This window comes from Chrysoperla carnea, chromosome X (genome assembly GCF_905475395.1).
Source record: "Chrysoperla carnea chromosome X, inChrCarn1.1, whole genome shotgun sequence".
Lineage (NCBI taxonomy): Eukaryota > Metazoa > Arthropoda > Insecta > Neuroptera > Chrysopidae > Chrysoperla > Chrysoperla carnea.
This window is the reverse complement of record NC_058342.1, coordinates 23,550,204-23,575,293: the sequence shown is the minus strand read 5'-3', so window position 1 is coordinate 23,575,293 and position 25,090 is coordinate 23,550,204. Positions and strand designations below refer to the sequence as shown.

The 25,090-nt window shown below is 31.2% G+C and overlaps 1 protein-coding gene across 3 annotated transcripts; it reads right to left on the bottom strand.

Annotated features, from left to right (window-relative positions):
* Positions 1 to 6,163: 6,163 nt before the first annotated feature.
* LOC123302470 (voltage-dependent calcium channel subunit alpha-2/delta-3) lies at positions 6,164 to 23,746 on the bottom strand. Of its 3 annotated transcripts, XM_044885391.1 has the most exons (26): positions 23,613 to 23,746; positions 23,458 to 23,539; positions 23,282 to 23,386; positions 21,570 to 21,795; positions 21,374 to 21,505; positions 21,011 to 21,270; positions 20,464 to 20,776; positions 19,887 to 20,164; positions 19,503 to 19,586; positions 19,322 to 19,378; positions 14,471 to 14,551; positions 14,323 to 14,397; positions 14,147 to 14,251; positions 13,647 to 13,718; positions 12,965 to 13,164; positions 12,746 to 12,888; positions 12,337 to 12,387; positions 12,177 to 12,270; positions 11,967 to 11,999; positions 9,794 to 9,904; positions 9,611 to 9,723; positions 9,083 to 9,231; positions 8,769 to 9,020; positions 7,928 to 8,262; positions 7,289 to 7,514; positions 6,164 to 6,271 (listed from the first exon to the last, which is right to left on the bottom strand). In XM_044885391.1, the coding sequence occupies exons 1-26, from the start codon at positions 23,708 to 23,710 to the stop codon at positions 6,167 to 6,169; spliced, it is 3,780 nt and encodes a 1,259-aa protein (XP_044741326.1). In that variant the 5' UTR covers positions 23,711 to 23,746; the 3' UTR covers positions 6,164 to 6,166. The 3 variants fall into 3 exon arrangements, with proteins under 3 accessions (XP_044741326.1, XP_044741327.1, XP_044741328.1); XM_044885392.1 differs by lacking the exon at positions 19,322 to 19,378 and having other exon boundaries at positions 19,476 to 19,586; XM_044885393.1 differs by lacking the exon at positions 11,967 to 11,999.
* Between the last annotated feature and the right edge of the window lie 1,344 nt (positions 23,747 to 25,090).

Sequence of the window (25,090 nt, the reverse complement as noted above, 5' to 3'; positions counted from 1 at the left end):
TTATTCAGTTTTTTTTGAGTATCAATACAAAAAAAAGTGACACTTCACAAAATACCAACATTTAGAAATCAAATTCAAATACACTGTAGGCGAACGAGTCATAGACTTATACATAAAGTGATCAAACATAGACATTGCTTTATCAAACATAGACATTGACTTATACATGTGTACGAATAAAATTCAGTTTATAACGTAAATTTGACACAAAAAAATTCGAAAATAGAGTTCATTCGTCGCTTTAAAATAACGTCGGAAATCGCTCTGCGATATCATTTTTCTCAGAAACTATACTCACTTAATAATTAAATAAACACGATTTTTGAAATTTTTGGGGCAATTATTAGCTTATAAACTGAGTTTTATTAAATTCTGAAACAAAACTTTTCTAAGAATTTGAAGTAGCGGCGAGAAACATACATACCTCTCTTCAGCTTCATCAGAATATCCTATAGATATAACTTCTCTGAAAATATATTTAATAGAATACAAAAAATAAATTAAAAAAAAAAAAACCCGACTGTGTTAAATACAAATTGAAAAAAAAAATTCAGTTGTTTACATAGCGACTTTAATAGCCTAGGCCCTAGGCCCATTATTGGGATGATTTGAGCCGGTCTAAATTTAAATGGATCCCAACTGTTAAAGTCGCTAGTTATGTAAACTACTGGACTTGTTTTTTCTTTTAATTTGTCTTTTTTACAATATGGCGCCAGGCTGTCGTTATATTGAATTTTCATCACTACCATGTCTTTAATGGCACTCGTGAGATTATGACAAATCGATTGATATAAAAAACATCAATATCGGTCCACGCGTTTGGTCTCTAATGTGCCACAAAAGAAAATACATGAACTGATTAACATAGACTGCAGTCGGGTCGGGTTGGGAGTCAGGTAAACATAAATGAAACAACAAGTGAGTTTGATCGATTTCAGTATATAATTTATTCAAAACGTTCAAATTTATACATTTGTTTATTGAAAGAAAATCATAAATAATTAAATCAAAAACATTTTTCTATGCATAATATCTGTTTTAAAGCGACTTTATACCAAGAAACACTTTCTAATTTATCTTCTGACTTCCTGTAACTTTGAGGTAGCAACCCTATAATAAGGTCATTTCTCCAGATCGCCTTCTCGCCCTTTTATGTTTCATGTTTCGATAAAAAGCATTTAATGAGGGGCAACGAAGAATTATTTTATTAATGGAGCTCTATATTAACTTACGACTTTTTTTTTTGGTATAAAGTTTCTTTATCAAACAAATTGCCGCAAATTTTTGTTTTAAAATATTTTTTATAACAAACGACAAATCTTTTGTATTTTATGTAAATAACAATGAACCAATTAAATTTAACTAAAACTATTTCACACCAATTGAGAAAACTGAGAAAATCCGTTAAAAATATTTGAATGTTTTTTTCACAAAGGTTATAAATCTGATGATAGTTTTATATCTAACCTTCGTACAGTTATTATGGAAAATTATGTGAAAAAACTGTTGTTAACTCATTTGAGGGACACTAAAGTGTTAAATTTAACTCTTAATGGCTACAGGTGTAGTCGAATAATATGTGTTTTACAATTTTGAACTTATTGTTATTAAAACATTTATTATCAAATTTTTGATTACATCTGAGAGAAATATTAACAAATAGTAAAATATTAACAATTTTTATACAATATTCAACCTTTTATTTACACTTTAATAAAAATATTTAAATGCATCATTCTAATACAGTACGACACCATTTAAGGGTTAAATTTAAAATATATTTTGACAGATAATTTATACTAGTGTTTTATTTAATTCATTGAATTTTATAGACATTTGTTTCTTCGAAAACATCTAAATAAACTCGTTAAAAACATTTCATTAATATTTTTAAAGAGATTGATTATATTAAAAATAATAATAATAAAATTTTGTATATTTGTTTTTCGTCCCTCATCTCATATGAGTTGTTCGCTCAATAGATGGCAGTATTGCAGTAATACTTTATTAATGTATACCGATCATAGACCATTATTTACATAGACTGGGTGTCAAACGAGTCTAAGCGTGCCAATTTCTGAGATAATTACTTAGGTTAAATCCATCATGGCGGCTGTGTAGAAATGTCAAAAGAAGTGTTGTTGTCATACTTGTCATTGTAGATTCGTAAGAAAAAATGTAAAGTGATACGTGATAAATATCTTCTTAAGTCAAAAAGCGAAAAAGTTTAGTGAAATCACGATGTTTTATGTAAAAAATTTTGTAATATTAAAATTTTACATTCAATTTGTTTCTGTTTTGTTTTTTTTTTTTTTTTTTATAAATGTCCCTACATTCAATATTATTTTTTTGATAAATGCCCCTATATTCTTTTAATAAATGTCCCTAGCTGACCCAAGCAATTACCTCAGATGTGGACACACCTCTCACTGTACGGAAAGATAAGCGATGCATAGTCTATGTACTATAATGTCAATGATACCGATCAACTGATAATTTTGAATCGTTTCGAATGAATATGCGCACGCATTAATGATCAATAAATTATTAAATTATTTAAAGAAAAGACGGTATTAACGGTTTAGGTCCAGAGTCAGGCGTAGTATTTGACAGTCATTTCAGAATAACATGAAAATTTTAGAGGATGTTGCCAAGGTTAGGCCTAAAACCTTTTCCTCTACCATAATCAAAGACTTCTCTTTTATTTATAAATTTTTAATTTTGCGACTTCAAAAAAAATTAGTATTCATTGAGTACGATATTTAAAAAGGAAGATAGATAAAAAATGCAAAAATTATTTTGTCGGATATTCAAAAAAAGCAGGATTTACGGCCCTCGATAAAACGATTTATGTTTTTTCGCCCTCAATAAATAATTTCTGAGAGAGAAATGACTGGTTACGAAAATTTTTTGTAGAGGGAAAACCTAAACAACTGCTCCCTAAATTCCCAACGCCTAGCCCTAAACTGACTATTTTAACGTAAAGTTTTGCAGTATTGGTGCAAGATAGATATCAAACATTTTTTTTTTTTTTTTTACATTTATAGAATTTGAACATAAAAACAATTAATAATAGCAGTGTTCTTTTGTGTGGCGTCAAATTATCGAAATCGTCAGAGTTTGCGCAATGAATATTTTCCAATATTTGTTCATCATATGCCAATTTGATTTAAAAGAGTGTTCCATTTTCTTTATTCTCATTGCGCAAACTCTGGTGACAAGTTAACGATTTTGACAATTTGGCGCGACTTAAAAGAACACTTATGGATTTATTTTTCAAGGGATAGAAGTGAAAAATCAACTTTTTATTCCAAATACATTGAGAAAAAGGATAAGTGATAATTTATTTGAATATATATTTCTTTTTTTTACCTGGACGGGGAACGATTCAATATATTTGGGGGCACAATTTAAGGCGAATTCAATCCTAATACATATTTATTAAATGATTGAAATATATTTAGTATCTTATTTAGGGGGCCCAACAATTTTTGTTTATTTATATGTATGGGCTCAGAATACGTTCATTCTCAATGATCTGAACGAGTTTGATCCATTTATAATTCTGAACTTTTATGTGTACGTAGTGATAAAAGTATCCATTGTTTTCTAATCGGAAATCTTCACTCGGTGATACAAAAAGAGTAATTTCGAAAAGCCTCTCTCGCTAAAACCATCGTCGAAATGGATGTATATAAAAACACACGTAGCCTGAAGTTATGAGTTATTATTTTTCTAGTTGCTTATGGTGGTTCACAAAGATCACACTGAAGCAATTCATCAACACGCTTGCGCAAATTACATATCAAAATAAATGACATTTGCGCATAGTCATTGGACACTTAGATCAGAAAATTGAGCTACTGAGCTTAGAACTGTAAATGGAACAAACTCAAACATTTTCCACTAATGATTCCCTTATTTAATCATAAAATTTTAAGGTACCAAGTTAAATGAAATAAGGCTACTTTTCAAGTAGCTTATTTTGAATCGTAAATATTTTGACAATTAATAAAATTTAAGAACACATTTCGTGTTTAATCACTTTACTTGTCTTTTAAGAAACGGAAAAACAAGCACTCTTTTATAATTCATATAGTTCAAAATGGCGTAATGGAGTAGCGGATTTAAGCGGTTATCAAAATAGAAATTGTCTCCTAAGTTTAACTTGTATTCTAGCAATATGTCGTTCATTTTTCTTCGAAGAAGTATTACGATCACCAAATTAGCTCCTAGTGACATTTTTCTTTGGAGAATAATTATTCCAGAGAGATAAAATTTACAAACCGCTCTTTTAACGTCTATCGGATAAAACTCTCTTTTTATTGTCCTAATAACTTAATAACCGTTTTTGAAAACAATTAAGATTTTATCAGATAATTCGCTGAATCATTACAAATTTTTTATAAACCAGTCCATTATTTCCCCGGACCATTTTTAATTAAATCCGCCACTCGTCGGTATTCTTAATAATGCCATTTTGAGCTGTGAATTTTATTTAAATAACTTTAAATAAAATAATATAATTTCGTTTACAATCAACAGAAAATGAGTAAATTTTTTATGAGATTATTGTGGAAAAACTTATTAAACAAGTTATTGCCTCGATTCTGTTATTGAAAACTCACATGTTACGAACATATACCAGGAATAGTGCTGAAAATTTTGAAATGAGCAAATTTTGTATGCAAGTTTTCAATTTTTCTAGCGGAATTCATAAGCTTTAAAAACAAATTACTTTTAATTTTTTTTTTATACAAAATTTATTTAAACTCTTATAATGACAATGATTTATCTAATTTTAAAATAACGAGCTAGGTTTTTATTTAGTTGGCAGAACTGTTTTACCTTTTTTTTTGGTGTTAAATTTAATGCCCATGTAGCAAGGGCGTGAAACTCCTATACCGATTTATAAGCGCCCGTGATTGAATTTACGGCGCCTATATTGGCGGGGTCGTATCATCGGTGGTTGCGTACTTTGTACTGCGCATCAGACGGCTTTCTCTCAAACGAGCAAGATTATTTTCAATTGATTGATAATAAGAGACAAAAAATTGATAACAAAAGACAGGATAATGCACAGTGCGCAGAACTAGACCTCGCCCAGATGGGCCACTTTTTTCCTGCTGCCCTCTCCACTCGAGTTTCACGACCTTGTTATATGGGTTCGTGGTGAGAGTATTTGTATCTGACAGAATACCAGACAAATTTAACCTTCATTCTACCCTCAATAAAACACATACTTTTTATTTAACTTTTCCGGAAAATGGATGAACATTGAAAAATAAAAACTGTACATTATAAAAGGGAAATTTTTCGTTGAAAAACTTTGCTCCAGTGTTATTTTTCGGAAAAATTAATAGTTTGGAGAAATTCATAACTTTCTGATATGTGTTGTTTTTGACGCAAGGGTAGATTAGAGATTAATGGTATATCGGATCCTAAAACTGCAAAGAGACATACTTTGTTGAATTTCATCATTTGCATCTCTCTGCTTTGCTCATGTGATAGATTCTGGGACACCTCTAATTCAATATAAATTTCGCAAAAAAGAAACTTTATTCTCATTCACCTCAAAAAATTATCCTAATTTCTAATGTGAATCTAGAATAGTTCAATCGAAAATATATTCCTTCAACTTTTTGAAAATAGCTCAAAAGTTATTATCATCCCCTACCGCTTTTTATCAATGGTGGAAATGGCGGACAAAGTTCAAAGTTCAAAAGTTCAATTTTTTTGATAATTTTATTTGGACCAAATTCTGTTAAAATTGAAGTGTTGAATTTCTATTTACTATTACAACAGTTCGTGTCTTAGGGTATATTTGAGTAGCGCACTTCTCTTTGCTTAAATTAAGCTCCAGCTGAATCCAAATGATCAAGGATAACAAAGTTATCGAAGCAAAAATTATCACCATTATTTTTTTTGCGAAGTGTATTTATATTTATTACAAGTCTGGTACATTTCAGAGATTCAAATACTGACTCAATAAATTTCTTTATAAAATTGTTGATAACAATTTGTTCTTTATTTATTTATTTATTTTATTTTTTTTTTTGTTAAATATTTTTATTATTATTTTTTTTTTATAAAAGTTAATTAATAGCGAATATTCGATATCACAGAAAATTCATTACAAGGCTTAAGAAAAACTCAACATGAATGATTAGTGAATAAAAAGCCTTGTTATGAAAACGAATAAAATACTTAATAGCATATTTAAAGAATTTTCTATACGATTTCCTTTCCCACATAATTCAATTTCACTTTCCTGAAAAATTTCAAACAATATTTTTTAAAATATAAGTATTTTTTGTAAGTTTAAGCCACAGAAAATTCGCTAAGAGTACACTGAAAAAAATTCTTAATACCAACCGAAAGATGGCGAATGGTGCCACGAATGTCATACAACTACCGTACGTGGTTGAGTGGTGAAGTTGACACAAACGCATGAGGTGATTCTATGAAAGTAATATACTGTCTAAAAAATTTCAAATATTGTTGTTTTGAAATGCATAAACATAAATTTAAATAATATTTTTTTTATTGATTCTACCACTTATAAATACTATAACAAAATAGTGATGTGATTGTCACAACTACACGAGCAGGTTAAAAAAAAGTTTTATACCTACTAATAGGTTTATTTACCATTCTACCACTTATAAATACTATAACAAAATAGTGATGTGATTGTCACAACTACACGAGCAGGTTAAAAAAAAAGGTTTATACCTGCTAATAGGTTTATTTAAAAAAAAAATAGATTTCTTCAAGTCGGATTTGAACCAGCAACATATGGATTACCATTGATTTTAGTGTCTTAGGTCTGAAGCTTAACCAACTCCGCTATCGATGCTTGTTTCATATTCTTTTTCACACCAAAAAGTATGATAATTATTATAAAAATGATCATTGTTTATTTCAAACTCTCTGTCAACTGGTAACAACAATCTTCATGATGGTTGCTCAATCACATATGGACTAGACATGATAGACATGCGATCACAATAACCAAATACTCTATTTAAAGCAAACGCAAAGAAATTTTCTTTTAATTCATCGATTCGCTTTATTTACACGATTATATATTCCAACTAAGTACAATTTTATTTTCCATCAATAAAATGCATGACTTTAAACTAAAATAAATTTCTTTCATAGAAGTAATGATTTTGTTTATTTAACTTCAGTGTTTTTGTATCAATGAATTCGATAAGGTTGTCATTATTTTAATTTTTTTCAGTGTACGCAGCTCCTACATGTATAAAAAATCTTGTATACTTACATTCATATGCGAACTAATACAACTACTTGGTCTTCGTCTCGAAAGTTCGGGACTACGAACTTTGAAACATGACAACGTATCTGATCCATTATATTTATATTCTTGCGGAAGTGTAATAATCGGTCCAACATTTTCATCACGTTTACATAACGCATCAACAACCAATAGAATCATGTTGCTGTTCGAAATTTGTTCGACAACAAATGGCCGTGGTGATTCTTCCCCACTAGAACAGAAGAAGTTCGAAAAGAATAACAGAAACTTAGACAAAATTATGCACATTATCCGGGCTAATCTGTGCATAATCTTTTCTCGTTTCTGTTATTCTTTATGTAAGTTCGAAGGTTCGGGGGTTTTTTCAACTTTTTTACTTTTACCTTTATGTTGTTAATCAAGCCGGATAATAAAATTTGTTTGTATTGTGGCTCACTTAACAAATAACAGACAGATATTATTATCCGAATTATGGTAAAAGGTATCCGTTTGCATTCTGGCTCCGTACACAAACAAATACTGTAAGCCATTATGAAAAGGTATCTGCTTGTACTCCAGGCTCAACAAAACAGATATTGAAAATAAAGAAATTGAAAAAAAAAATTAATGTGACAATATTTTTGGCTTACGATTTTTCGAACTTACCCCTTACAGTGTGACGGCTGTCCAAATGGATACGGTGCTTTTTTATCTTTTGGAAATCGCATTTCGTATAATGTCACATCCATATCGCATGGCTTTGGACGTGTTTGATTGATTCGCGCTGAATCTATGTCGAATTCTTTTTCATTGATTTTCACTGGTGGTTGATCAGCGGACACGGTTGGATCTGGTTCGAATGCTTCGTACGCTGAACTTATGTCCTCTGATGCATAGCTAAATGCATTTATTGTATTCGAAAATATGAATGTGGTTTGCGCAAACATCCATATTGTGTAACTGATTGCCCATTGCATGATATGTTTAAAAAACATTAAAGGCTGTTCGAATCAAACAAATAATTATTAAATTTTGTATTTTTATACCCTGTATATATGTAATATACAACATGTTCTGTTATTGACTGTAGAAACCTAGCTTCCGAAAATAAGCTAATCAAGAGCAACAAAAAAACTCTTTTCCAAATTTGGATCTGAGGCCTAATTTGGGAGATACGGATAAGGCAAAAATTGATACATTTGTTCATTCACTGTCTATCATTCGATAACCAGTAGCCAATGATCTTAACGGGTATCATCTATAATTCTATACGGCATATAGATTATGTCATCTTGTTCATTGAATCTTAAGAAACTTCGCATTGCGCTGCACTAGCGCTGCTGAATGCCTCCAGGCAAAGACACGAACTATTCTTTACGTTGAGGCTCACGAATTTTAATTAATATTGCTTTGCAGGCATATTGCTTTAACAATTAAGCTAGAGAGACATTTCAGTGAGGCATCAATTTTTTTAAACGGGGGAATGATTATAGGGATATTTACGTACAGTTGGTATATGTGATGCTGGATTTGTAACTTCCGGCTGTTCAAAACAGACCGCTTGATAATCAACAATTTGCACTTTACGGTAGACATGTTCTTGGATTAATAATTCCATGATGAAACCATCAACTTCACCAAAGAAGCGTCCCGTATGCGCCATATTCTCACTAACAATTATGTAACCATTATTGTCAAGAATATAGCAATCCAAATCAACGGACGTACATGTCTTCTGGCATGGTTTTATTCCACCACACTATAAAAATAAATTCATTTTACAGGGTGTAACAGTGAATGAGATATTATTGAAATACGTACACTTGAGGTAATATTTTTGAAAAGAGTATACAGAGCTGAATGTAAGAATTGGAAACCAACGACCGCAGCTGGTGCTCGAATTTTTTCACGACCATTTTCCGTTTTAACAATTGCGTGCGTTGCTGTTACTAAAGTGTCTTTTTTATCACCTGAACATTTAAAATTTAAATCTTGTACAAATGGGTTTAGATTTTATTGGGAGCAGTTCTTAAGGGTGCTAAGAATGGTGCAAAATTTTATTGTGGCGACCCAGGGACCATTCATAAAATACATCATTCAAAATTTCGTCTTTTTGTACCCCGTCTCCATAGTACTGTCACATTTGCTGAACCCCTCTCCAAATATAACGTCATACTTTCTAGACCCGCTTTCTATAAGCTTTCTTGGATCCTCCCTCCCGAATTGTCACACATCGTCACGCTAAAAAGCACCCCACATTCCGACTATTCGGTAGTCCGGCTGTTTGAGAAAGCCTTTGAATCTAACTTAACATAATCTAAGATTCATCATAAACTCCTCGAAACTTACCAACATCAAAAGGCACAGAATAAACAAAAGATCTGGGATTTATAAAATAGTGTTCAACTGCTCTCTTGTACCAGGTTTCATCGATAGCACGCTTATAAATTTCACTGAAATGTCTACAAAATAACAAACATATAAGAAAATATTAAAAATGAATTCCAAAATTTTCCGATTCATTTTCCTTACGGTTCGTTTGATGTACTCTGTCGAGGTGATGGAAAATCTTGCCATCGTGTAAGGCCACTATGCGTTGATACAAAAACAATTGTTAAACCATATCGTTGTATAAATTCATTTCTGTGGAATACAAAATCGGTAATGTTTTAGCAATTTTCACGATATATTTGATAGATAATAACCCCTCCACCCCGCTGGTACACAAGTGCTGCGATCTATCGTTGGAGATTGATCTTTTATTATCAGATTATCACAAGATCTATGAATTAAATAAAGTGAATTTTATTGTACGGCTGCCATTTTTTATCAATCTAAACATTTTTTAATATTTTTGCAAGCAGCATCTACTGTTTGCGAAGACGATGAATTTGCGCAGGCCTAAACAGACCACTTCAATATTGTTTTAAGTTCAAATTTCAGATCGATCTTTGTGTAAAAAGTAGTTCGACTCCGTTATCAAAGCGATAGATGGCTCCTTGTGTGCACAGATTATTGGAAAGAGTATTTTCCCGATTTTGGCTTAGAATTATTTTTCTTTTTCTTTTGCTAAAATATACTTACGAGACATCCGGTAGTATTTAAAATTATTATATTTAAAAGAAAAATTATTTATAATAATTATTTACAAAAAGGAATGAACTTCGATAAATCAAATGAAGAGAGCGAAAAATGGTCTGAATTTTCCTAATTTTTTCTTATAAAGATGAATGCTCGATATAATTTTGATTTATAGAAGTTCGAATAAGCATAAATTCAACTTTGTACGCAATATTTTATTTTTGAAGACACGCAACTGTACGCACTCAGAAACCTTTCCCCAAATCTTCGAATGCACATGATTTTTTAGTTGTTAGGTCAAAATTACCAAAATTAATACAACTAATAAAATTGGAGACAAAAATATAATCAATTTTTTTAAATAGGTTTGATTTTTTGAAAATTATTGGACGTCTAGTCTTTTGATTAGGTATTAAAAAGCAAGGCAATTAGGAACTAAGGCGTTCGCGGGTTTTAGTTGCAGGAATCGTTCAATGGGTTATTAAAGAAGAAAAAACCGCGGAGTGCTATTAAATGAGAGGGTCGAAACTGAAGGTAAGGGTGAAAACACCCCTTTTGGTTTTGTCCAAATATCTCGTAAACAAAGCAAACTTTCAAGTAAAATTTTTGTAGATTGGAGAATAAAATTTTACATCGGAATAGTATTTTTTTTTAATTTAAAAAATTAATTTCCTGCAGAAATAGTTGAAACAAACTTTTTTTGTGGATATTTGCTTTTTTGTCTGTATCTTGATTTTGAACAGAGGTATAGGGTATAAAAAAATTTTTTCGGGTCATAAACAAAAAAAAAATTACTTCAAATTAGATTCATATAGGGAAATTTCTACCCATAAACACAAAAATCGACATCATTCGATGATTTGGGAAAGGATTTTTTAGAAAGTATATGTATTGTATACATTGATTTTTAAGATACTTAAAGGGTTTTCTACGAAAGCAGTACAAATTACTTATTCTAATAAATCAAATTTTTGATATTGTTTGGATTAAGGACACAAAATATTGGTGAAACTAGCGCGTAAATATTTATATCTTGGGTTTATTATAAATCATTCTACCTAGGAAGTTAGTTACTTCAATTTCAACCTGGCGGATTGAGCAGTGTATATCCTAATGTTATTTTTAAAATTGGCAATACTGAATGCGTATGATTCGATTTCATAATTCGATTTGCCGACTATCATAATACGTAGTGAGATGAAATTTTTTCTAGAGAGGAGCAGCTGCCCTTATCTGCCCCCTTTGGTGACACCCATGACCCATACTTCACCTTTCTGCTTATCCAGTGACAAGTCTTCACATGAAGTGATAAAAAAAATTTAGTCCACATCAAAATTGGATAAAATTTGCGGGTAATAGAACAAAATCAATTATTTTTCTAATTTTTATGTCGGTGAGTTGTTTTTTACTCATTTTAGGGCGTAGGAAACCTCTCCTTTCCTAAACTTTCAAGTGTTGTCACCGTTTCTTAAAAGTTACGTTAGGACATGTCCTTTTAAATACCAAAGCTTATCCAGTCAGATTTAAATTGAAGTTTTGTGTAATTAACCTTTTAATTGATCGATATTTCTAGATTATAAAAAATTTGTGACGAAATTTTTAATTTGCTTCAGAAATACTTTACCTGGGCAATAATACCATCAACATGGCTATTGGGCTATCCATTGGTAAAAATTAAATTAAAATAAAGTGCGTTAAAAATAAATGATTGTTTTTTTTTTTTTTTATATAAGAAAATAATGTTTTTCCTAAGAAATAAAACCTTTGAAATTTCATGCCGCTAAACATAAAGAAAAGTGAAAAGTGTCTAAACAGATACAAAATTGACGCATACCTTTTATCTTCTTTCGGCGTGTCTGTAATATTATTGGAAAACCAAGATGTTATCTTGGCGTCCCAAACAAGTGATTGCATTAAATCCCTGTCACCTAAATGAAAATTTTGGTTATTAAGTACATCCTAAATGTATAGAAATTTATTCCCGAAGTACTTACAAAAATAAGAATCTTTTTCCACTTTTTCTGATTTTCCAGTGGTGGTGTTTGCTGAAATAAATAATTCGCTTAGTGCTTTTTAGGTTAAAGTTTTCATCCACTGTATCTATTTTGAATCAAAATTCGAATTTTTCGATTTATTTTGGTTTGATTTATCGAGGTCTAATGTTATCAACTTCAAGTAATAGTGGTCCCAGGTAATTAGACCGTATCGTAAACTGCACGCCGAAGAAAAAAAGTTATTGAGGCAGATCTAGTCTTTTAGCCTTTCCAGTGGCTTAATGGATACAAAAACTATAGACAATGGAGGGGTTATGAAAATTCTAGCCATCGAAGAATTCGAGTTATACTTTAATAGTGCTAAATGGGAAGGATATGTTCCAACCTCTTGTATCAAAACTTTACTTACTCATCTCCGGAGGAAAAGCAGTACGTTTTAACCATTTCCATGGTCCAGTATTCATTCGATCTAAAAAGTGTAGCAATTCTTGTTCAGGCGTTGAAAATTGTGGACGACGTTCTGGATCATATCGTAAATATTTACAATACGTCCTGGTAAAAATTATTTTTCCCCATTAGTTTTGATTTTGTGACCAAGATCGGATTTAAAACTGGCACATTAACTTACCAATCAGGATGAATGATCCAATTTTCCTTGAAAAATTCTGTGGCCATTTTACCTTGTGCACGCAACCGATGTATATCTTCTGAACTTGGTATTTGGACACGATATTGACCATAAGTTTCTGGTATGGCAATAACAAGTGAAAATGGTGTGTTTTTCATGCCATAATAATAATATTGTCGACGCATTTTTGACACACGTCTCTATAAAAATCGTTTGTTTTAACCTTGGTTAATAAATAATGTATGTGTGATTAGATATCAAGGGCGAATTTAGAGAATTGTGTACTTTCTTTTGGAAATCTAGTTTAGATTTCAACGCATCTCATAGATGTATAGACGTCCTTTCAATAATCCTCAATTTTTAAAAAATACAATCAAAAAGTAGATAAAATAGAACAAAAATTATTCCCCATGTTTCAGTGCCCCCTCAATTATTTCATGCTAGTGACAACTATGCCAAGATACGTCATATTCTGATCAGCCACTTGAAAAAAGTGAATCTAAAAAAAGGGATTTGGAGATTAAAAAGATGCAGAATATATAAATTCCGAGATATCGATGAAGAATCCATTTTCAGAATTTAATTTTAGAGAGTTTCAGGCAAATCTCAGAACGTTTCAGATTTTAATTTGGCCATATCTATTTGGCATTTCCAAATTCGCCCTTGTATTAGAAATATTTACCATATCATCGTAGTGGTATTTAACACTGAGTGTGATCCTGCCAATAGATTGGTTAATAACGGCGTCTCTTAACTGGAAAAAATAAAATCTTCATTTCTATTTTCAAATATTGAGTAATGTTTTGAGAGATAGCTGTCTGAAACAAGGCTAGATTTCACTTCGATTTCGCACCCGGATTTTTCTCCAAGTTGGAGTAAATCTTGAGTTTTTGCTCTGAGATGGGGCAAAGCAAAATATTTTGCCCTGCAATGGGGCAAATTTGAATTTTGGCTTTGCAGTGGAACAAATCAGAATATATTTGCTAGAAATTTTTTAAATTATACTATTAACCAGCCAAAAGTAATTCAGGTTCAGGAGCAATCACTCATAAATACTCCTGTCTGGCATATAGGTCTAACCCCTGTCATACATGGTACGCCCCTGTCTGGCATTAAAAGAAAATCGTAATCTATTCTCTCATTGAACAAACAGTTATCTCTCAGTGTCTAAATATAACATACTTCTAATAGCATTGGATCAAAATTTCTCGGTTCCCGATTATCGTCAATCAGTTCAACTTCAGCCATGTCAACACTGTTATATGAAGGTTTCAAAATACCCTGAAACTGGTTTTCAACAAAAAAAATTAAACTTTCTACTGCCCATAATCGTATATGTTCTACAATCTCTCACATACCACTGGACGTAAATCGGGATGAATTAAGATGAAACCATTATTTGTTACAATAAAAGCGTAACCATTAACACCCAGCTGAAAACATAAACAATTTTTTTTTAAATAAATTTTGAATAATATTAAGTTTAGTTTCGCCCGAAATACTTACAATATGCGGCATCATAAGCCTTTGAATATCTTGAATAGGAATATCGGTACCGGCAACTCCCAATAAATTTGCAACCCGTGTCTATATTACCAGAAATTATACAGAAAATAAATTAATAATATTTTTATAATAGATAATTTTTACGAAAATATTTTAAACTACCATTATTTTTTGTAAATTAAAAGAACATACACGAAAATTAAGTCTACTATTATCCTATTCAATTTACGTATCATTTCATAATAGATTTACGACAATATCCAAACCATATCGATATAAAATCACAGCTCTTTTCGATGAAATCTTCAAAATGAGGATTACCTGCATTTTCATTCGTTTATTATAAGTATTATCAACCTTTTAAAAAAGATATTAGGAAATCTGTTCAGCAGACTTTCACCTGGTGGTAGAAAAGAGTACTATTTTAAGATACAGACATGTTTATTTTCGCGTTTAAAGGCAATTTTAAAATAAGATTGAACATTTCTATACAAGAAATAGGGTATTCTACTATTTTTCAAAAAGTACCTCAAAATGTTGATTTTGCTAATAAAAGCCATCAAAAATTTATTTCGGAAAAATACACACGCTTTCTTGCCAAAAACTTAAATTAAATTTTAAACCTTTCTTAAACTGTCAAAAACGCGGGCATCCAATTTGATAACGTAATATCGGTATCATTAAACGAAATAACACAAATAAGTTTGAAAGATATATTCATAGACAACTAATTATAATAAATATAAATTATCTATGGATATATTATTATCTATGGATATATTATACCAAGTTGTCAACACTGAACTAATTGATGGTCTATGGCTCATACCGATATGACATCACAGCAAGGCTAGCCCGAGTTTTAGGTCACGTGATATACAGTTTAAAAAATAACGATTTTTAATTTTGCCTTTATGACTCGAAATCAGAATATTTAAGTATACATTTTTACATATATTTTAACTTTTTTCAAATTTCATAATTTATTTTTGACTAACGATAATACCCTATTGTTCAATAAAAATGACATTGTCGTAAATTTATTTTGGAAATCATACAAAAATGACTAAAACCTAGAAACGTCTATTAACAAAATTACATCATACTCAAATAATTAAAGTGTAGAAAAACATATTTTACGGGGGGAAAAAATTATTTTGTTTCGAATTATTTAAAATATATATGTATATTATATGTAATGTATATGTCACCGTAAAAGCTTAAAACATTGTGTTCTTAAGATTTTTAGATATTTATCAATCTCGAAATATTTAAGAATCAATAATTTTTACTCTTTAAAAAGTAGGACATTGATACTCTCTTGGTAGAGCACTGTCGATTGAACTGACACTTTCATAACTTGGAGATATCAGACGATCCACTTATTTGTAGGGTCTTATTTGTAGGGTCTGATGAAGAAACCTCCGTACATGTTATTTGCACCTGCAGAAATCTGCAAGGGTATCGTTTAGAATGTTTGGGTCCGAAATCTTGGATCCATCAATTATGGAAGCAATTTTGAAGAAGAAGGTCTGAGCTTCCTAGCGCGGTTTCTAGCTTTGACATACTCCTATAGCATAATCTGCTTAAAATAGCACCTCTTACTCGGAAACGGAAATTTTTCACCTCCGGATAACAGGCTGAGAACAACCAGCAGAGAGCCCTTTAGACTAGGTGCAAGGAACTCATTTGCGGTACCTTTCTTATCAGTATTAATTATTCTCATAAAAACGTGGCGCTCCTTTTAGGGCTTATGGGCCAGGTTCATAAATAACATTGACCGATCATCCGGAGATGTCATAATGTATTTGGACAGCTAGGATACAGTAAAAAGTTTAGCGTCAAGAGTGAAGGGCAGTGATCAGTTGTAGACAGGTACTTTCTTGAATTCGCGATGACAAAGATATGACTGGATTCCTCGTGATATGTGAAGGGAAACCCCCAGAGATCTAAAAGGAAACATAGGTGCGCACAAATTCGCGATTAACGTAGCCATAAGAGCTATCACAAGAAAATTTGCTGTTCGAACCAACCCCAAAAGATGAGGAATCACAAATCGGGGAATGGCGGTCGCTGTATCGACGCCCACAAATGGAAACCCGGAATAAAAAAAATTTAATGAAGATTAAAAAAGGCAATGTTTTTTGTAATAAGTATGAGGCAACAAAATGGCTATCAGGTCTTCGATTGAATAGTTGATTGCAGACCAAGCCCGCCCACTTAGACTTTGGGGATGATCGAGTGAGAATAAAAATTGATTTCTTAAGTATTTAAAATTTGTAGATATTACTCAAGATTGATAAGTTTTTAGTACCTATTGTTCAATCTGTGTGTTTCCCACAAAAATCAATGTAGGAGGGAAAGCACCACACCTAAAATACATTTTCAAATACTTCGTTGACCTCTCTAGAAAATCCAAATTTTTCCTGAATAATACACGTACGCCAATAAGTTCTTGATTTCCACCATCAAAACATAATAGCTTTTACAGCAACACTTTATAAATTAAATAAAAAAGCATAAAATATATTCTGAGTGAAAAAAAATTCTAACAGGTTTAAAAAAAAAACTTAGATATTCTTTTAAAAATTAACCATTATCCATTTGTATATAAATAAAATAAAATAAAACCAAAATCAAATTAAAACATAATGCACTAATCTAACTCTTAAAAAAGAAATGGAAAAAAAAAAGTAATGAAGTAGCGCCTCAATACACAAAATATGTTTATTACCAACATTTTAAAAATTATATAACTAAATTAATTACGAATAAATATTAAATATTGTTGATTCCTGTAGAATTCGAGATCACTAGTAATTTCTAAAAATAGTCATATTAAGAACAAGACTATAGCCTAAATAAACACTAGTTATTAACGGGACACATCTTCAAACTTCTTTAAAACTGCACAGCCTACTTGAAATATATATTACCTAAGTGGGAATTAATTCTGTTACAGTGTTAAGAATCTTCAAGCATCCACCTAATCAAATCTTGAAATACATATTTTGAAGCAAATCTTTTTGGTAAATTCATCTCTAATTCCAAAACGAAAACGTTTTCATATTTGCTAATTTCTCTACTAATTGGTTCGTGATAATTATGCAAGTGCGAGGAGAGTAAAGCTGTTACCCTCATAAGACTGGAGGGTAATATGACCTGTTCAATCTGCCAGTAGGCGGATTATATATTATTAAACCTCCTGGAAAAATGTTCTCATGAAGTCAAAATAAGATACCCAGGATTCGGCTCGATAGAAATGGAGGAATTCGAGGTTAAACAACTAAAGTGTAGGTCCGTCTTGTTATTCGTAAAGAAGGCGAGTAGTTTAACATTGGCCAAAGAGCTAGATGAAATAAATTTAGTAGGGTAGAGGGAATGGGTTAGCTTGGGGTCGGTAAAAACAGTCGAGAACGGCTTAATTGCCTAACTTCGATCCTTTCTTCACTTCTACCACTTTGGGCCTTCGAGGCGTCAAGATGGCTAAAGAAGATTATATATGAATGTTTTTTCGAGAAAATGAACCGTCAGGCTCTGAGTAATTAGGCTCCGAAAATGAATAGGCTTTCTCTAGCTTGAGGGGAGCCATCCAAAACAAAGAGTGCGATTCCCATAGAAAAATACAAGCCTGTCTTGATAATTAGAATTTCGTGGGAGACAAGTAAAATTTAAAAAATTTAAAAAAAAACACACGTACAATTTTTCGGGTACGGAACGCTAAACTCGCACTTGAAGCGTATCTAAGAACACTCTCCATAAAATTACCTTTTTCTTAGAGCCTTCTCCAAACTGAACCGATTTTGAGGATCATCGTTTATTTTTTAGTTGTGCCGGGAACGGAATCCTAAGCTCGCACTTGAAATTGCCTAGAACAATCCCTATTAAATTACCTTTCAAACGAAACAAATAAAATCGAAATCGGTTCATCCGTTTAGGCGCTACGATGCCACAGACAGGCACACAGACACACAGATAGGCAGGCAGACAGACACACATATCGGTCAAACTTATAACACCCCTTTTTTGATTTCGGGAGTTAAAAAATAATAGACTTAATTGTAGTTGGCCACAAAAAGCAAAATTAAGTCAGCTGAAACTGTACAAAAGTTCAATTGAGAAGAGTATTAGGTCGGTTGTTTGAACCTAGTCAATTAGGCTATCATTTATGGACAATCTCCGAAGGTCCTACATGTACAACTTGCAAAGAGCTCAATTTAGAGGGGCTGTGGAAGTGCGCAAAATCTTAAAATTACAAAAAAAAAGAAGATATTTCAACATATAGTAGGAGGAAGTGGTCCAGAAGTGGATACTTTCTAAAGGAAGTGCTTTTTAACACTAAGTGACCCTACACCCAAATTTTCAAGCTTAATTTGCAGGTAGTGTAAAAAAACCAAGAACTCCATAAACCATGACTAAAAACTATGTGAAGACAGCTAAACATCGAAACGCTCAATTAGTAGAAAAATGGCTTCGAAATAGAAATTATGACGAGAACTCTTAACACTGTAAAAAAATCACTAACTATTAAATAAAAAAATTTGACTAATTGGTATGAAATATAAAAATTATAAAACCTAACTAAGACGATATCTATATTTTTAGCAATTAAACTTAAAAATGAGAAATTGAAATACTTGAAACTGAAAACTACTACTTCAAATTAATTATTATAATTAAAAAATTATTGAATTAAGGTTCAAAGTACAATTTTCTGATATTCGGAATTAGTACTGAGTTTTACTGATTATATTTCTACGATGCGGTTATATTATTATATTATATTCTATATAATTATTAAAAAATAAATTGTTTCAACTGATTTCTGTACTGATTAGTGATCTGAAATACCTCTCTGGTAATTGTAACCCAATTTGCCTCATTTACGAGTATATTTTCAGTGATGTTCTGATGTAGATTTGGGGCGAAGAGAATATGCCACATTTCGCAAACAAAAAATTGATACAAATTACAAAATGTGTTTACGAAAACATATGATACTTACGCCGTTTATTTTCTCATCATCACTTACAGCTAATTCACGCCTATCGAATACTGGCATCGAAACTGATGTCATTAATTTATACGATTGCATGTCACCATGTTGATCATGTTTCTAAACAAATGTATCATTCAATTATGTAATACGCATGCGTTTTGATTATAAAATAAAGTGTTCTAAATCATGTGCGCATATCAATATAAGAAAGCCAACTTTATCATATACAGTCAAAATCTATCGTTAACAGCTTGATCCCACTTCTGAAAGCAGTGGCCACCTAAATTATTAGGGTTGCCACTAAAGCTTAAATTTTGTTCGTATAAACGATTTGTACAATTGCACTGTATATGACTTAAGCTCTTGCTTTTTAAGACAAAAGGTTATAAAAAATTTAATGATTAAAAAAAAAAATACCCGTTTTTGTTTCTCAACAAATCGCCGATCTTGTTCTTCTTTTGATTTAAAAAATTGTTTATTTTTTCGATAACTTTGTATGCTCTCTTTCTGTTCTTCACGTTCTTTGATTTCCCATAACCAATCTGTCATTTTTGGATCTGTCACATCTGCGTAAACCGGTGTCCATATTACAGGATGTTCAGATTTTGATAATACCATTGGACGTGCCATTACCGGTACATATTGTAACACTTGTTCCCGGACTTCCGCAAAAGTGCTTAGATGTACGTAATATCCTGAAAAAAGGGTGGTATGATTTCGATACTACCATATTACCTTAATTAAATATAATATTTTTCTGTCAATCAAGATAAAGACATGTACGAGAAGAGGAAAAATTAGTATTTCGATTCTCTATTTATCCGTGGGACAGTTTTTTGACTGACTTCATAAAATTTACTGAGTTATATCAACAGTTGAGTGCAATTTATTGAGAGAAACTATCGAAATGGAGAAAATAACATTTCTTTCGGAGAGTCCAGTAACCTTGAACTAAATAATCTGGATATCAAAAGATTCAAGTTAATATAGTTACCTTGATTCGCACATGCCATCCACTTGACTTCGCGAACATCCGCAACTTCACGTCCGATTAGATATGTGAAAACTCGTACTGGCATCGATGGTAACTCTTGCCAATTGTAATGTTCAAATATTTCCTTAAAATTATATGGTACACCATCGGTGATCAACATAATTGCCTGATTACAGCGTGCCCCTTCCTTTTCTCGTCGATAACTCAACAATAATTCGAATGATTTGATTAGTGCAGCCGTAAAATTTGCAATATTATTTGTTTCAATACTCTCCATTCCTATTTTCAATTCTCGAACATTCGCCAATGTTGCCTAGAATTTGAAAAGTTTTTGAAATTATTATACCTATATCTGTCCAAAATCACAGTCAGTTCTCGACATCGACCAGTAACTCGATCAAGTTACTTCGATCGTTTAAACTATTCTTAAATATCATATATCTACTTGAACAAGCAAATTACAATCAATTCTTAGATGACTTACTAGATCCAGTAACTTGACCAAGGGACTTCACCAATATAAACTAATACTAAACATCGTACTCACTTGTACAAGTAAACCTTCGAAGCATGGTACAATCTCTAACGTTTCATTAGCAAATGAAAATATGTTCACATAATCATTGTTGCCCAATGTATCCAAAATATTATTAACAACATGTCGTGCAATTTCTTTTCGTAATCCAGTCATCGAACCAGAATTATCGACAAGAATTACAACATCCTTGGGTGAAGTAGCTGCTTCAATGTACCACGATCGTGTTCGGCAATCAAATAAGTCGACTGGTTCTTGTTTCCATTCCATCGCTGAAATTTTAAAAATATTAAGTCGCTGTCGGTGCAATATTCCAAACTACCTTTCCCATCAATACTCAACTCTCCCCCTCTTTTTTATCAAAGGATGACTTACCTGGAAATTGTCGCATAAATCCTGTCGAACTTCCAAAATATTGCCATGAAAGTGAGGGATCTGCATCATAGTTACTTTTAAAAATTGAATCTAAATTTTCCGACCATTTGATTGCCTTGATAACTTCTTGAGCTACAACAACAATATTTAAATTAATAAATTTATGTTAGAAATTATTGTATGTTTAGAAACGTACATCGATCGTAAACATTCGTTGGTACATGGACAGCACTATGGGAAACATTCACCGAAAGATTATAGAAATGTTCGTTGGGTGTTAATTTCATTTCTCGATAACCTTCTCCGACCGTGTCATTTTCTGGTGGTGGCACTAAATTTTTCGCATTAAAATATGCATAACCTGACGGCACATTTTCATTTTGTTCGGTTATTGCCGCACTTTCAGCAGAATCCATAATTCGCTACAAACAAAAAAATTAAATAAAAATACGTCATGTTTGGTCCTATACCCTATATATGAAATATATCAAAGTATATAAAGTTTCGTTCCTTGTAACGCTTAGAAATATTGATGCTAGAAAGAAAATTTTGATATATTTGCACTCTGCGCGAGTTTCGTTTCCATGACAACGTTTAATTATAGAATTGTATGGATGCATATATAATTGTATGGATTGCATTTATGACTTACATTGAAAATTTAATATTATTGTCTCACAAATTTAAATAAATAATTATGATAATTTACATTTGAAAAATAATATTTGTGCAATTTGATTTCTGATTTTTACAATTTTTAATGCATTAAGTTTAATTAATTAGTGTTTTTCAATAAATTTAATTTGACATTTTCTATAACATTGAAATGTAAAGAATTGCAAATTAGTCATAACAGCCTCCTTTATCGCCAAAATTTTTCACTGGAAGCGCTGGCATCGATTATATTGTCCCCACCATGACTACGCATCAACGAATAGGTATTCGTAAAAAGAAGAAGAAAGAAGAAAAGAGATATCGAGCTGAAATTTTTATATCGTGCTCAAGACCCAAGAAAGGAGTTTAAGTTCATTTGGTCTTGAATCCATAGGACCCATCTTGTAAACCATAAGAGATAGAACAAAAAGTTAAGATAGAAAAAAGTTTAAATGTGAAAAAAGGTTTCTTATAAAAAATTAAACTTTTGTTTGAAACATTTTTTCGTAAATAACTTTGTTTTTACCAGAGAGTCCAAATAAGGGAAAAAATTTAGTTTCGTTTTTCGCAAGAACTATAAAAGATTGTGAGTTGTAAATTTGTAGGTAGCTTCATTGATTATTATTATATACTAAACATATTCGATAATTTTAAGAAGCTTAAAAGGGTAACTTTTGGAAGAAAATTTTTTGTTAAAAAATTCGTGGGTGCTTTGAACCATTTTTGTGAATTTCTAGCAGCTGTCCCTACCGGCCCCCGTTTGGCGACGACCATGCTACTCATCCAATATGATATCTCAAAAACTACTCATCCAATCGTTAAATGATTTCGATTTTGGTATTTTTCCGAAATTCCGAAACCAAAATTTTTCGGTAATTTTCTCGATTTTTTTAAAGGAATAAGCTCTTAAAATTTTTCTAGCTCTAAGAAATAATAAAAAAAAACGGAAAATTTAGGAGAGAAGAATACAAGAAAGAAAAATTGAACGTTTTTCGATTGTTTTTACTTTATCGTAAACAAAAAAATGAATTAAAATCCAAATTTTAATATTAAATAATTATTAATTAATTTTTAACCCCCCTTAAAAAAGACCTTAATTTTTTTAAGAAGAAAATTTGTTAATTTTAACGCACTTTTGTACATTACTCTGAATGTATAATCACCAAATATATGCAACATATTTAAATTCATGTACTACAAATTGCCTATACATATAAACATAAACAATTAATCAATAATATAATAATTATTTACCTTTATTGCACTAATTTTTAAATCCATCATTAAATTAATTTCTTTGGCAATATCTTGAACAATAGCCGAACCATCACGTTCAACAAGCGTAGCTAATTTATAACTCTAAAAGGAACAAAAAACTATCATTAAGTAAAATATTAATAGTATTTAAAAATTAATTTAATTAAATTAACCTCTTCAACTTGTTTCATTCGAGTAACATATTCTCCAAAATTGAATAATTCTCCACCTAACTTTTGCGCCCATGTTGATACTCTATAAAAATATATTAAAATAGGATAAGGGAAAATTTCTACACTTTTAGGTTTAAACAAATTTTTATACTTACACAGATACGTTAATTGTACCCACATTTGGATTAAAATTTGCACGAACAATTAAGGAGCACAAGAAAAATAATCCAAATAAGTAACCATTACGGAGCATTGCACTTTTCCAAACAATTTATTTTACAATTTCGTTCTATTCACAGAAAAAAAAATGTTCTTTTTACAATATTTTCTATTAATAATAACTCGAAGTATTGTTGCAATTCTTTTTTTGCCTGAGAAAATTCTAGTGCTAATTTTTATTCAAAGGTTAGGTCACCTTTATCAAATATACCATATCATATTATAGAAGAAAATACGATAATAAAATAGCGCATGGATATTTTCATTTTAGTCCTGGAAAATCGATAATATGTTATTTTCAAAGCGCAATGCATCGTTTGAGCAGAGCACCGTTGTTAGTGGAAACCTGATATTTCTAGCTATTTCCATGGAATTGGTAATAGGTTTTCATTTTAGGAATTTTTTGATTGGTTCGTTGGGAATTGGAGAAAATATTTAATGAAAATTATCATTTTATTAAAAATATTGAAATTACAGGGTGAAACATCTTTATTTTCTATTACAGAAAAATATTCGAATATTTTTTAGTATAAATTATCGAAAAATTAACTATTTTATATACTTTTTTTAATTTTCTGTATCCGATTCTTAAGGAATAAACTCCAAAAATAACGTTCGGAAACTTATTTTTTCACGGACAATGGTCCGATCTTGACCATATACAAAACTCAATCGAAAATATTTTCAAATTTTTGAAAATGTAGCACAAGAATTATTATCATCCCTACCACTTTAGAGTGTTGAAAGAGTGGGGGGAAAAAAAGGATACATGTACTTATATGAACGCTCGTAAGAGAGTTATACTTCTTCGGTAATAACGAATATAATAATTTATAAATCATGTAAACAAATGATACATACTCCCGTTAGCCTATCTATTTTGTTAGATGTGAGATCTATTGTGTTATCATAGATGACATTAAATCTGCCATTTATCTATCTTTGTCTATTGTGAGTGACATTTCGTAAAAAAAATGTTACGACTGTGAAAAATTATTTTCTTTTTAGTTTAATGTTTTAGTTAGAATTAAAAAGATTGTAATCGAGTCACGGAAAAAATTTTAGGACTCCCTCTTCCCTCAAAAATTGGTGTTTTATGTTTCAAAACCGGTAGAATTTGAAAATGAAAATAATTGCTGTCCGGCGTATGCCAACTTAGTTTCCAGGAGTTTTCATCGAAATTGCAGGAGATAGGAACATTCTAGGAATTTTCTTGCGACTCCCTAGTTTTTTCTCTAAGCAACACACCTACCTACTAAACTACTCCCTCCCCCCGACTGCGAGACGTATTTTATGAATATATAGAACAAATTTCTGAATAAGAGGTAATTTTTCAAAATTTTCTAGATTTCTTAAGGGATTTTCTGGAATTTCCATAGACCGTGAAACGACTACACTACCATATAGGCCATGT